General features: G+C 36.5%; 1 protein-coding gene across 4 annotated transcripts in view; it reads left to right on the top strand.

The window, feature by feature from the left end:
• PHKB (phosphorylase kinase regulatory subunit beta) overlaps positions 1-14,662 on the top strand; it is a 193,997-nt gene that overhangs the window by 155,374 nt on the left and 23,961 nt on the right. For 2 of the 4 annotated variants that reach the window (XM_082366800.1, XM_082366802.1), the window contains 6 exons: positions 3,064-3,125; positions 3,210-3,372; positions 4,481-4,562; positions 6,396-6,453; positions 8,622-8,712; positions 11,518-11,720. In XM_082366800.1, the coding sequence (XP_082222926.1) occupies positions 3,064-3,125; positions 3,210-3,372; positions 4,481-4,562; positions 6,396-6,453; positions 8,622-8,712; positions 11,518-11,720 (659 nt within the window). Of the gene's footprint in view, positions 1-3,063; positions 3,126-3,209; positions 3,373-4,480; positions 4,563-6,395; positions 6,454-7,594; positions 7,686-8,621; positions 8,713-11,517; positions 11,721-14,662 lie in introns of all 4 variants that reach the window. The other 2 variants (XM_082366799.1, XM_082366801.1) reach the window with 1 other exon arrangement.

Here is a 14,662-nt window from a genome sequence, read left to right as displayed (position 1 = left end):
GTTTCTTCGTTTGCAAATATTTTCTCCCATTTTGAGGGTTGTCTTTTCGTCTTGTTTATGGTTTCCTTTGCTGTGCAAAAGCTTTTAAGTTTCATTAGGTCCCATTTGTTTATTTTTGTTTTTCTTTCCATTTCTCTAGGAGGTGGGTCAAAAAGGATCTTGCAGTGATTTATGTCATAGAGTGTTCTGCCTATGTTTTCCTCTAAGAGTTGTATAGTGTCTGGCCTTACATTTAGGTCTTTAATCCATTTTGAGTTTATTTTTGTGTATGGTGTTAGGGAGTGTTCTGATTTCATTCTTTTACATGTAGCTGTCCAGTTTTCCCAGCACAACTTATTGAAGAGGCTGCCTTTTCTCCATTGTATATTCTTGCCTCCTTTATCAAAGGTAAGGTGACCATATGTGCGTGGGTTTATCTCTGGGCTTTCTATCCTGTTCCATTGATCTATATTTCTGTTTCTGTGCCAGTACCATACTGTCTTGATTACTGTAGCTTTGTAGTATAGTCTGAAGACAGGGAGCCTGATTCCTCCAGCTCCGTTTTTCTTTCCCAAGATTGCTTTGGCTATTCGGGGTCTTTTGTGTTTCCATACAAATTGTGAAATTTTTTGTTCTAGTTCTGTGAAAAATGCCAGTGGTAGTTTGATAGGGATTGCATTGAATCTGTAGATTGCTTTGGGTAGTAGACTCATTTTCACAATGTTGATTCTTCCAATCCAAGAACATGGTATATCTCTCCATCTATTTGTATCATCTTTAATTTCTTTCATCAGTGTCTTATAATTTTCTGCATACAGGTCTTTTGTCTCCTTAAGTAGGTTTATTCCTAGATATTTTATTCTTTTTGTTGCAGTGGTAAATGGGAGTGTTTTCTTAATTTCACTTTCAGATTTTTCATCATTAGTGTATAGGAATGCAAGAGATTTCTGTGCATTAGTTTTGTATCCTGATACTTTACCAAATTTATTGATTAGCTCTAGTAGTTTTCTGGTAGCATCTTTAGGATTCTCTATGTATAGTATCATGTCATCTGCAAACAGTGACAGTTTTACTTCTTCTTTTCCAATTTGTATTCTTTTATTTCTTTTTCTTCTCTGATTGCTGTGGCTAGAACTTCCAAAACTATGTTCAATAGTAGTGGTAAGAGTGGGCAACCTTGTCTTGTTCCTGATCTTAGAGGAAATGGTTTCAGTTTTTCACCATTGAGGACGATGTTGGCTGTGGGTTTGTCATATATGGCCTTTATTATGTTGAGGAAAGTTCCCTCTATGCCTACTTTCTGGAGGGTTTTTATCATAAATGGGTGTTGAATTTTGTTGAACGCTTTGTCTGCATCTATTGAGGTGATCATGTGGTTTTTCTCCTTCAATTTGTTAATATGGTGTATCACATTGATTGATTTGCATATATTGAAGAATCCTTGCATTCCTGGGATAAACCCCACTTGATCATGTTGTATGATCCTTTTAATGTGTTGTGGGATTCTCTTTGCTAGTATTTTGTTGAGGATTTTTGCATCTATGTTCATCAGTGATATTGGCCTGTAGTTTTCTTTCTTTGTGACATCTTTGTCTGGTTTTGGTATCAGGGTGATGGTGGCCTCGTAGAATGAGTTTGGGAGAGTTCCTCCCTCTGCTATATTTTGGAAGAGTTTGAGAAGGATAGGTGTTAGCTCTTCTCTAAATGTTTGATAGAACTTGCCTATGAAGCCATCTGGTCCTGGGCTTTTGTTTGTTGGAAGATTTTTAATCACAGTTTCAATTTCAGTGCTTGTGATTGGTCTGTTCATATTTTCTACATACTTAGGTTTTTGTTTGTTTATTGTCTACTTAATTTTGTTCATGCTGTACCCTCAATACCTAGCATAGTGCTTGGCATATATCGGTGTCCAGTAAATATTCGTCTAACAGATTAGTTAACTAGAGAGCAGTATGTGTAGGTGTAAGCCTGCATCCTAGGAAATATCACTCTATAGACTTCCATTGTGCTTGGCACTGCTCTCTGCCCAGGCACAGACTGCTCTCAACCCTGACTGTGGCTGAGCCACAGAAAATTGTGCAGATCAGTTGCATGTTTGGCCTTTCTCACTCAAACTCTGCAAGGAAGCTTTAGTACGATTGCTGGTAACATGTCCATCCTGCCATTTGTAGTGGCTATTTGTTGATGAGCTACTTTATGAGTTTTCACTAGAAGAGAAGGCAGCACAACTCTGGGTGGTTAGCCAACAAGAGCAACATTCCCTATATCCTGTTGCTTTACATTTGAAATGAACAGTGAGAAGATAGAGGAAGTAATATATTTAAGACTGAAAAATTACCTTATTTTTAAAATAATAATTTATGGCTTATTTTCTGGGCAGTACACTTCTCACTTTTATTTGACAGTTCATCAGATAATTAGAAGTGACACATAGTGCTAAAAATCATTGTGTGTTATCATTCATTTATACATTCACCATGAACCACTGACAGACAACAACTGTGTTCAAGTTTGGCCTCATTTAGTTTTCTCAAGCTATAATCAGGAACTAATGGAATATAAAATGACCAAATATTGGTTTCCAGAATGTAGATAATCGATACCTTCATGATCCTGAAAAATGGAGAGTTGGCAGTGTCTCATCATTGGATAGCCCTGAAATATATTACTGTAGCAAAATGCAAAGCATAATTATCTTTTCTGAAGACAACATTGGTATTTCATGTTTTTTTTATTTCAAAATTTTATTTTTTAACATTTTAATACATACTGAATTTTAATTGAGCTTAAAAATTAATAAGAGGATGGAAAGAAAAAACAATTCATCTCATGTTGATTCTGCTATTTATTATGACTCATGAACTTGTAGCTTGATGTGTATGTTCTATTTCAGGGGGTTTGTTGTATGTGAAAATCTGTCTGATTGTAGAATGCTCATTTAAGAAGTTGCTTAAAAATCATGTATATTTTTTAAGTAAACTTTTTAAAAAGTATTATGTATTTACAGAAAAGTAGGTACATAGATCATAAGGTTGTGGCTTGATGAATTTAAGAGCTGTGACTCTTTTCTCAATCACGTTTCAGACACTAATATCTGGAGCTGTGGTAGAACAACTTGACTTCTTACGAATCAGTGACCCAGAAGAGTAAGTTCTTTTAGGTTATTATTGTGTTTCTTGAGATTACATTAGGAATACAGGGAATCTGAAACTTTTTCTTTTAAATTCTAGGCTTCCAGAATTTAAGAGTTTTGAGGAACTAGAAGTTCCCAAACATTCAAAAGTCAAACGACAAAGCAGCACCTCCAATGCTCCTGAACAAGAACAGCAGCCAGATGTCACCATTACTGAATGGAAAAACAAACCCACCCATGAAATTCTTCAAAAACTGAATGTGAGGAAGATGCAATTCCCACATGTCCCTGAGTGAGGTTGGCAGAGCAGGAACTCCCAGGGGCAAACCATATTTCTTCTTGTCCTCCCAGAGAAGGTTGCAGTTAACCTGGAGGTAGATGCCTGTCTGTACCTGAGGCAGTAATGAGAGGTAGTTCTCATGGTCTGATATTAGTGTGGATGTCTTAAAGATGCTTAAGGAATGTGTTGTCTTGAGTAACCCATTAAAGAAGTATAGTTGCCTTTGGGATCTCCAGATTTCTCTTTCAGTGCCCTTTGTCACCTTTTCCCAACCCGGGTCTTCTCTCCTGTCTCAGTATTTAGGTCTAATGCTTGCTTTGAGTCTCTCCAGTTACCGAGGAAAGCAATCCTATAACTACATCCATATGAATATTATGTTAGCAACCTAGTATTATACCTTCCTTGAGGTTATTTTCATTTTAAAGGAGGAGGGGTGGGGGTATAAGGTACAGTACCTATCAAAGGAAATGAAATTCTAATGGTAGAGCTATAAACACAGTGACATTTTATTAGACCATACAAATTTGAGCATGTAGGCTAAATATATAACCTGTCAGATACCAGTTCTTGTGATTGATCGATATTATGTATAGATCTACATAAGCATGAATATGATATAATAGGCATAAAACATAATGCATATAATAAGTAGTCTACATACATCCCCTCCTTTCATCCTTCTCTCCACAGTGCGTTGACAGCAACGTGGTCTCCCATTTATGAACAAGTCAAAAAGGGAGTGGTTAAATGACTTGGCCAAATCTCTCAGAGAGTGGCAGAATCAGTATTAATGCTTGTAGACAACATATTTTCTATTCATTACTTATCTTGTTTCCTGGAAAATTTGATTATTAAATCCTACTACCCCAGGAAGCTAGCTTGCCTACCCACTGTTTCCAAGATAGCTAAAATAAATAGTTGTATAATGTCATCTTACGTTTGGTAGTATATCAATGACATTTTATCTTTTCTCAATTGCATAGCAGAATATTTCCTCTTTGCATCATGTGGTTTCATGATTAGTTACCCCCTGTGGTAATTTTTGTACCCATTTCATTACAGTTACTCATAGTGATTTATATTTTCAGGACTGTAGTTGTCTAGCTAGCCAAGCCATCCTGCTGGGTATACTGCTCAAAAGAGAAGGGCCCAACTTCATCACAAAGGAAGGTAAGAGTACATGTCTAAGAGAACATTTTTAAATAAAAAGACCTCTCTATTTTTGAACTTATATCAAATATGCATAATGAATATCCACTAAAATGTTACAAGTTATTTTCTCCTCTGTTAAACCTCTTTTTTAAAAAAACTTTTAAAAGGAAAATTCATACCCCCTTCTCTGATTGTCTGAATGGTGTTGGAGCCTGGATTCTGCCTGTGACTGTTAACCTCTGATAACTCCATAGTTGTTTATTGACAGTTTCCAGTTTTATTTTCTGTATGTTTTCAAGAACAATATTGAATCATTATAGCTATAAAAATTAGCTCCTTCATGGTCTGCAGCAGCCATTTGAAATGGAACATGGCATTTAATAGAATTATACTCTCAAAACTTTACAAAAATAAATCATTCTAATCGTGTTCATGTCCACTCTGCATTAAGGATGAAACCCAATTATCCCTGAAATCTACACTCGTATGTTGAGTCACTACTCTAAGGAATCTTTGAATTCTACATCATGGTCTACTTCCAGCATTTTATTATACAGAATAATGTAGGATACATTTCAAGTATTTAATGTCTAGCTACTCAAAGTTTTTAGCTCATCTGAAAGTTCTCTGTCCAGAGATGCATATTGTTTGGTTAGAGTTAGAAATTGAGTTGATATTCTAAACAGCAATATAATTAATAAGATTTATAGTTCTGGTAGTGAACTAAACATAATTGTTTATTCAAATAAGGTCTACTTAGTTTTTGCATTATTGTAGCTAAGAGATAACCGTCTTGAGTATTATACAGTGAATTGAATAGTCTTAATTTTTTAACTTAATATTATTAAGGCAGAAGAACTCTTAAGCAAATTTCAAACAGAATCCTTCATGTTTCTAATTAATCTTGAAACTCAAAAGTGTAAACAGGATCCTAGTTATACTGAGGACATTTATCAAAATTTATACTTTAAAACAATAGGATAATTAAAAAGCAGACATTTCATTAGGAACCTAGAATTCAGAATGGTTATTTTAGTAGTGCTTTAAAATGAAACAAAATTTATATAAAATAGTTTATAATGAAAATGTTGAGAGAATTATTTTTTAAACCATTTTTATAAACTTGGGAGTAATATTCATCTGTTACTTAGATATTTAAAAGACTTTAAATGTTTTAAATCTGCAAAACCTTATATATTGAAAATCATAAGCATCTACAGAATCTGAATATAATTTTATCCAATTTGTTATAAAGCTATAAAAATAAGTTCAGGGTAAAATGATAAAGGTCTTGTTCTTTACCCTTGTTTACCCTTTTTTGTGCTCTGTCCTGTCACATGGTTAATTTACTGACAAACCAGTCATGAGGCCAGACCACATGTAAATTGCTCCCAAAGAATGAAACCCAGTGGTATTTTTTTGAGCACTGATATATGATCATGCACATACATAACAGAATCACCATAAAGTTTTTTTGAGCAATGAAGAATTATGTATAGTCAGTCTATAGTATTTGTTCAATTTGCTATATTCTGTTTTTTATTTTCTATAGTAAATTAAAATAACTTATTTTTATTTATTAAAAACATAGATTGTGTATTAAGAAAACAATGAATTTCAAGAAATAAAGTACTTATCCAAATCATATACTCAGAAGGGCTGGAGACATTCACACTATATATTTGGGTTACATATTTAAATATGTCAGGTAGTTCAGAACATTAATGGATGAATGTATTAACTCTAATGGAACAAAATGAAAATTCAAGAGTGTTTTTTTTTAAGGAGAATAAATGTTATGCATTTAATTAAAAGCATTTTTCAACAAAGACTCTATTATCTGATGTCTAGGTACTGTTTCTGATCACATTGAGAGAGTCTATAGAAGAGCTGGCAGCAAAAAATGTTGGTTCGTATTAGCGTCCTTGTCATTATGTTTTATTTTTATGTTGTCATATTCAGTATCCTAAAGATAATGGACCAGTCTTAAAGGTGGTTATTCATCCTAATTTTTACTTTTCAACTCCAAGGTTACAGCACTGTGACTCAGCCTACTTTCTAAGGATCTGCCTACATTGCATTTTATCATGGCTCTCCCAAGTTATTAAAAACATATCTGGGAGTAAAGACACCCATAGGAATAGAATCTGGAGAGGATGCACTGGAATGATGTTCCAATGACTCTTTCCTACCCTGCACCTCCTCTGTCCCAGCAAGATGCTTTAGGTTCTAATTTGTATTTGGGAAACTTGTTCTGTTATAGAAGGTCATGAAGAGACCAGTGTTTCATTTAATCACAAGCAAAAAATAATATACTTAGGAAATAGTTCTCTCATGACTTAAGTTGAATGAATCCCAGTGATTGTAGTTGCTTCATAAGAAGTAACTGATACGTTCTGCAGAGGTAGTCTCTTCCCAGAGACTGAAGAAAACTTAGGTAAGTTGAGATAAGATTGTTTAATTTCACAATGGGGTAGGTATGTCTAAATGAATGCCATCTGCATTTTTGAAGCAATTGTAACAGTTTTACTAGCAAAATCTAACATTTTGAAATTAAGAGTATATAAATATATATATATTTTAATAACCCATTATTATCTAATTTTGAAAAAAAAAGTTTCAAGCAGTGTCATAAGAAACTCCCTTAACCTCACTGAGCCTCAGTTTTCTAATCTCTAAAATAAGGGGATTAGACAAAACAATCTCTTAGCAGTATTTCAACTCTATGATTTATAATAAATATACCATTCTGACCCAGAAGAAATTATGTAATAATCCTGTGGTTAAGTCTCAGATTTTCGCTGTAAATTCTCAGCACAGTAAGGCATGCAAACCAATAGATGTTGCTTTTTAGTCAGTAAATTTCAAATGTGGTCTATAATCTTATCTTCGGTTAAGCAAACCTGTATTTGCTTTATTTTTAATACTTGTATTTTAGATAAATCATTAGCAAACATTTAGAGTCCTGACTGTTATGTTTAAAAGAACAAACTCCTGGAAGTTTTATTTACTGTATTTTCCCTTTTATGGCTTTCCACTGACATACCCAGGTTGGCGGTACGCTACGGGGCTGCATTTACCCAGAAATTTTCTTCCTCTATAGCCCCACACATTACTACTTTTCTGGTACATGGGAAACAGGTAACATGCACGGAATGTGGAAACTCAAGCTGCTTGAAATGTGTGGGCTTATTTGCGTCCTGAGGGTTAAATATGTCTTTTGGTCTTACAGTGTGTGGGTGAAAGCTTCTCTAAAAGTAGGAAGTGTTTGTTTCACTAACTTTATCAGATATGACTTAATTTAATTTTCTACTAGTTCATCTATGTTGAGATTAAGCAATGTAAGTGTTTTTTATAGGTCAGCTCCCATAGATATCCTGAAATACAAGAAAACAGTTTTAAACCTACATTTTAATTTTATTTGCTCCATCTAAAAGTCCCACATGAATTTTTACTTTTGAGGGGGCAAAAATGTCTTATGTATTGCAGGTGCTGTGCTTAAAAATCTGTTCTCCTTACAGTCTAAGACTTTTTCAGAAATGTAAAAATAGCAGTGTGAATTCCTTCCCCCAACATTCTGGCAAGAAAAAAAATGCTCGTATTTCATTGTATCACTTCCTAAAATTGAGTACTAAGTGAGTCCCCTGATCCAGGGATTTGGTTGTCTAGGCACCGAAAGAAACTTGATTTAAAGCGGTTATAGGAATAGAGGGCATGTACCAGTGACAGTCTTAATAATGAATTTTTTAATACAAAATCAGAATAATCAATTCTTCCTCCTATGCCACTCCCTGCCAAAGGGATAGTTAGGCTCCCTTTTCTTTCTTTTTAAATTGTTAATGGCACAAATAATGCTGGTGGCAGAGGTGAGGATAAGGCTATCCCTCCCTAATTCTGGTTGGTCCTACAATCTGGGAGATTTCAGCTGTGAGGTCCAGTGTCTTGGGGTCAGTGTTTCCTCCATATTATTACATGAGGACCTAACTGTGCATATTTTTAAGTCTCCCCGTTCAGGGGCCCCACTCATTAATCATTCAGATTTGTCAACCTCTGGCCTGCTCTCTCCTTTGCCCCCAGGTCGGTGGTGCGCCATACAGCAAGTCTTTTAAGTAAACTAGTGGACAGCCTGGCCCCATCCATTACTAATGTTTTAGTGCAGGGCAAACAGGTAAGTATCTGATTTTCAGACTCTTCGTCACAGTCACAAAGGTTTTTGGGCAGGACCCTGGCTTTTAAATATGGCAAGCCTCAGTGTCATAGGTCTCTCATAACCACATTTACAACGGCTCAGGCATTTCTACAAAAGGCTCCTTCCCCAAGCAAAATCTAGTCTTAAAGATGCACAGATACTAAGTATTTGCGCTGCACCTCAGAGCTTTAATTTTCAACTTCTGTGTTAACTTGAGATCAGTGAAGATACTGACAAAGAAAATGGTATGATACCTGCTAAAGCACTCCAGACAGGCTTAGGATAGGTAGAACAAAGACAGGGCGCAGTGAAGGGTGCATTTTCCCCTCTACTCCGCTTAAGATTCTTCTCCCCCTTAGAAATGCGTTGACTCTCCAGATCCTTAACCCTCTGGGCCACCTCTCCTTCCGGCTCCTCCCCTCCCACCAAGGCCAGCTCTTGTCAGCTCCTCGGCACAGAGCCATCTCCAGTTAGCAGTCCCTTTCTCTGGGTTCTCACAATAGGCCTGTGACACTCCTCACAACCTGCCCTGGATCCCGGTTCATTTGAATGTGTGTCTCTCACCCCAGGGTAGGCCATGAACCCCTGGAGGTCATGGTCCATGTCTTGTCCAGCACCTGTCCCAGTGTGCCCAACATGGCCTTGGAGAGGCACGTGGTGAATGTGGGTTGAATTGAGCCCATGCACGTGGGTATGTGGAGTGGAATATGGCTGCTCATTTTTTGTTTTATTTTCTATAAGCTCTAATTACCTGGCTGAATAATCATTTGATTGGAATGAAAACCTGTTTGCTTTCTATCTCTTCTTTGGGAGTATGTGTGCTTTGTCATGTCTTCCTGATAGTTAACCTAGGGATGTAATAATACAAAAAACTTTAACCTTCTTTGATGGAATCAACCCATTGTTCATATCTCAGGACTCTTAATTCATTAAAACTGAAATTATTTCATCTTGACATCTAGCTTTTGAAAAGTTGAAAGAATATTTTATTCTGTAATATTTAATACTAATAAAAAAACTCCTGAGAAAAATTTAAGTCACTTTTCACATACGTTATTTTCTATTTTCTCCAAATTATTAAGAGGTAGAATTTTCATCCTCATTCGTCAGCTAAATAGACCAAGACACAGGTAACTTGTGGGGTGCCTTTTCTCACTGCAATCCTCAAATCCAGCCACAGAGTCCTGCATTGTTGCCTTGGACTGAGCCATCCCTTGAAGAAAGTAAACAGGCTTTGGGAAGCTATTTTTCCTTGGATTTTAGGCCCCTGTAGTATATCTGAAAATATAGTTAATTCTACGATGTATGAGAAGGTTTTGGCGATCTCTGAGGTCACTGGCACCTGACAGTTGGAGAGGAGGGGGTAGGTTAGGGTTGGTCATGTCCATTCTGTACACTATCTAGAGGGGGATTACAGCCTGTGTTTCTGAGATTCTATTCACCAGAGCAGAATCCTGGAGGCCTTGGAGCCTGTCCTGAGGCTGTGGCTGGACCATTGCCCACCAGACCAGTACATCTCCCAGGGAAATAGTCACTTACAAAGCTGGGTGCCTGGGAGGCTGACAGCTGTGCTTCAGGTGTATGAAGTCCATTCATTGACTGCATCTTACACTTTTACAAAAAAGAAATGAGAATGGAGCATTCCAAGTTTGCAACTGCTTATTTATGAAATTCCACCCTGAGAACTGAAGTAATATTGTTTCTACAGAGCACTTTCAGATCACCTCAAGCTCCCTGGAATGAAATAGTGCTTTAGTCATTGCTTCCAGAGGCAATGATGTGCCTTCTGTTTGCTTTCTTCTTTACTAGCTGACATTTTAATAAAAGTAATTGCACTTGGACTAACTGGTTGGTACCACTTGTGTTACAATAAACTAGCAGTTCTCAGTTTTCACTCCATCACAGAGTTGGGGCAAAAGACCCCTGTCCTGCTTTCTCCCCTCATCTCAGAAAACACAGGGCCCTTTGATGTCCTCTTCTTTTTCCTGCATCTTACAATCGTGCACTGTACAAGGAAGAGAGAGGGAGAGGGGTAATGAGGAGGAAGGAGGGGCTGCAGGCTTTTCTGGGAGGCAGAATGCTAAGGCGAGAGGACAAAGGGAGAGCAGAGTATTTATTTCTCTTGCCCAGCTCCACAGCACTTTTGGCTTTGGATTTTCATTGCCTTTTCCCTCTGTGCTTTCTCATTTCGCAGGCTTGTGGGCAGTCTTGTTTATTCCCCTCCACAGGCCAGAGATACGTCAACAAGTATTTCAGCACTCACTGGGTGCTTAGAACTACACCAGGAGAAGTGGGGCTACACTACAACTCTATGTCCTTGCACCTGCCTTTGAAAAGATCACAGTGTTGTTAAAGAGCAAACACTTCCACATGAGAAACTGTAAAAGAAGTGAAGGATATACTCTCAAATATAGACTGTGCACGAAAGTAAAACTAGTCAGTGTATTCTGGTTTCTCTGGGGAGTTTCTAGTACTAAAGTCATTCGGAATAATTTTATCTCAGTAGTTATTTATATTCCTTCCCTGCTTTTATCCACTCACCTCCACTCTCCTAACCAGGACCCTCACCTGCCCTTGTATTTCAGACCAGACTGAACCATCATGAACTCCAGTGGGAGTCATGCTTTGAAAGCCATTTTAATAAATAGCAGGAACAGTTATTCTACCTAATTCCCTAGCTTGCATAGAGTAATTTCATCCTGCCCGTCATCCTGAGCCTTGAATTTTTTTCTTTTATCTGTTAGTAGCTAGGAAATTTTTACAATAAAATTCTGCCACCTATAGGTAACTCTGGGTGCCTTTGGGCATGAAGAAGAGGTTATCTCTAATCCTTTGTCTCCAAGAGTGATTAAGAACATCATCTATTACAAGTGTAATACCCATGATGAGAGGGAGGCGGTCATTCAGCAAGAACTGGTCATTCATATTGGCTGGATCATCTCCAATAACCCGGAGTTATTCCGTGGAATGCTGAAAATACGAATTGGGTGAGTAAAGTACTTTGCATTTGCATAAAGAGAATTGTTCAAGTGGTCCTTGGCCTCTCTGAGTGAAGTGCTGCCCCAGATCTGGTGGGCATTTAGGAAAATGCATCTTGCCCTAAGTCATAGAGACAACATCTGGTGGTATGAAGAAATAAATACTAGTGGCCTGAAAAAAACCCTCCTGTTCAACATATTTAACTCCCAACATGAGATGTAGGGGAATAACTCTGTTCTCTGGTAAAATCAGACTCCAGGGGTTTAAACAGGTGTATCATGTTAAAAAACAAACAAACAAACAAAAACCCCATTATGCACAAGACTTGTAAAAAATCCTATAGATAAGTGGATAAGACTTAAGAGGAGAGTGGGGTTTTTTTAGTAAAACTAGGTGTCAGGAGGACACACTCAAATAAAAATTTGGTCCTTTTAAGAATATTCTTCTGTATCCATTTTCTACCAAAATCTAAATTTTAGTCATTAAAATCGTAAGTGTTCTGTTTGGAGAAGTTGAAAATAAGGCTCGGGTGATCTTGAATCTTCTTAGTCAAGCACTGTGTGAGGCAGTGCAGTAAGCACGTGACCAGGCTCTGGCATCCAGCGGAACTGAGTGCAAGTCCAGACCGCCACTCGTCATCTCAGTGGCCTGAGGCCAGTGGCTGACCCTCCCTCCTGCTTTCATACCAGCCTCATTGTTTTGTGTGAGATGAAACAAAATAATATGTTAAAAAGGCCTGCCACAACCGAGTAAAGTACAAATGCTTCTTTTCATTTTTTTAAACATATTTTTGATTGTATTGAATACAGGTATCATGTGAATATGTTCTAATTGTAAAAAAGTCAACAAAAAACAATACTTGAGCATATAGAGTAACCTAATATGTGGCCAATTTGGGGGATGTTCAAGTGTTTGAAAAGACTATGTAGCCTGTCAGGCGCAAATACATGTGAATGTGTGTGAGTGTGATTAAGTGTTTAGCTTGCTAGTTGTATAATTAGATCATCAATATCTTTACTATTTCTGTCCTACTTGACTTTCAATTGCTGATAAATTGTAAAATGTTCTCCTGATTATGAATTTGTCAATTTCTCCTTGCATTTTTATCCGTTTTGCTTTATATATTTTAAAGCTTTGTTTTTGTCCATGCTACCATGTTTGTTTGTTTGTTTGTTTGTTTTAAACGTTTCTTTAATTAATTAATTAATTTATATTTATTTTTGGCTGTGTTGGGTCTTCGTTTCTGTGCGAGGGCTTTCTCCAGTTGCAGCGAGCGGGGGCCACTCTTCATCGCGGTGCGCGGGCCTCTCTCTGTCGTGGCCTCTCCTGTTGCGGAGCACAGGCTCCAGACACGCAGGCTCAGTAGTTGTGGCTCACGGGCTTAGTTGCTCCGCGCATGCTACCATGTTTTAACAATGTATCTTTCCTTGTGTCATTTATTTTGTAATTGAATTATTTTTAAAAAATTATTTTTAATTTCAAACATCTACAAAAGTATAGAAAATAGTATAATAAAGCCCATACTATTACTCAGCTTCAACAATATCATCATATGGCCAATCTTATTTCACTCATACCCCCCCACTACCTACCTCACCCACACTCCCGTCTATATTTAAAGCAAATCCATCTTATCATTTAATCTGTAAATACTTCAGTGTGTATCTGTAAGACGTAAGGACTTTTTAAAAGCATAACCATGAGCCCATTACAATGCATGAAATATAACAAATGAATTCTTTGTGTCTAATATTACTGCCATGCCTGCTTTCTTTTTTTGTTTTTATTAGCTCGGTATACTGTCTTCCATTCCTTTACCTTCAATGTTCTTTTTTCATTTTGTATTGATATGTCTTTTATATTTAACATGCATGCCATATTTATTTTTAATCCAGTCTGAGATTATCTTTTAATAGAAATATATGTGATATTTGTGCCATTTCATTTATATTTTGACTTATTTCTGCCATTATATCTTGTTTTCTAGTTACCATGCTTTCTTGTTGTTTCTTTTTTCTTTTTCCTTTCTTCTGTTGCTGGATTGATTTCATTTTCCCTTTCATTTCTTAGTTTTAATTTTGCATGTGAGTATGAAGCACTTTATGTAAAATGATTACCCATTTTTTCCTTCAAAAAATTACATTAAAAACTAGTTGCTTATTGGAAGTATCTGCATGCCTCTCGTTTCAACAGTTCTCATTCTAGGAATTTAGACGTACTTTAACAGCAGTCTTCATTCCATGCTTGTTTGAAATAGTGAGCCAGACAATAAAATGCTGTGCAGCCATTGCAAGTAACAAGATAAAGTCAATATACTGGCATTTATAAATGTCCAAGATAAATTAAGTGAAAAAAAAATTGCAAATATATTGTTCTATTTTTTATAAAAGAACAATAATACTGTATATATGTATGTATAATGTGTATGTGGAAAAATATACATAAAATCAGTGTCAATTATTTTCTCTGGGAGAGTTCTACTTTGTAAGTTATGTTTTTCAGTTTCATTTCAATTTTTTTAGTTGAGGTTATTAGTTTTTAAAGTGTTTACCTGATTTTAGTTAGAGTATATTTCAGGTGCGCTTCCCATTCTTTACCTCCTCTTTCTTTTGATTGAGAAATGAACTCACTCTGCATAAAACTTGACCTTCATTTTTATCCCTTATAATAGTTCCTTTCAAATATTAGGATGTATTCCAAATCAATTATAAGAACTTTGAATCATATCCTGATTTTTCGGTCTCTTAGCTCTAAAATTTTCAGCTCTAATTCTTGACGATGTATGAGGATGCAGAAATGGGTCTTTCATGTGAGTTGTCTCTAAATGAAAAGAGGTGTGATTCTTCGTATCCATACAGGTATTAAAAGTACTCTGTTGTCACAGATTCAGGCATTTCTCTGAGGCTGACTAAGAAGTATAGGTTATAACTCTTCCAAAGCACATTCTTTG

This window comes from Balaenoptera borealis (genome assembly GCF_965194805.1).
Source record: "Balaenoptera borealis genome assembly, chromosome: 19".
Taxonomy (NCBI): Eukaryota; Metazoa; Chordata; class Mammalia; order Artiodactyla; family Balaenopteridae; genus Balaenoptera; species Balaenoptera borealis.
The sequence above is the reverse complement of the archived record's forward strand: the minus strand, read 5'-3'. Positions and strand labels throughout refer to the sequence as shown.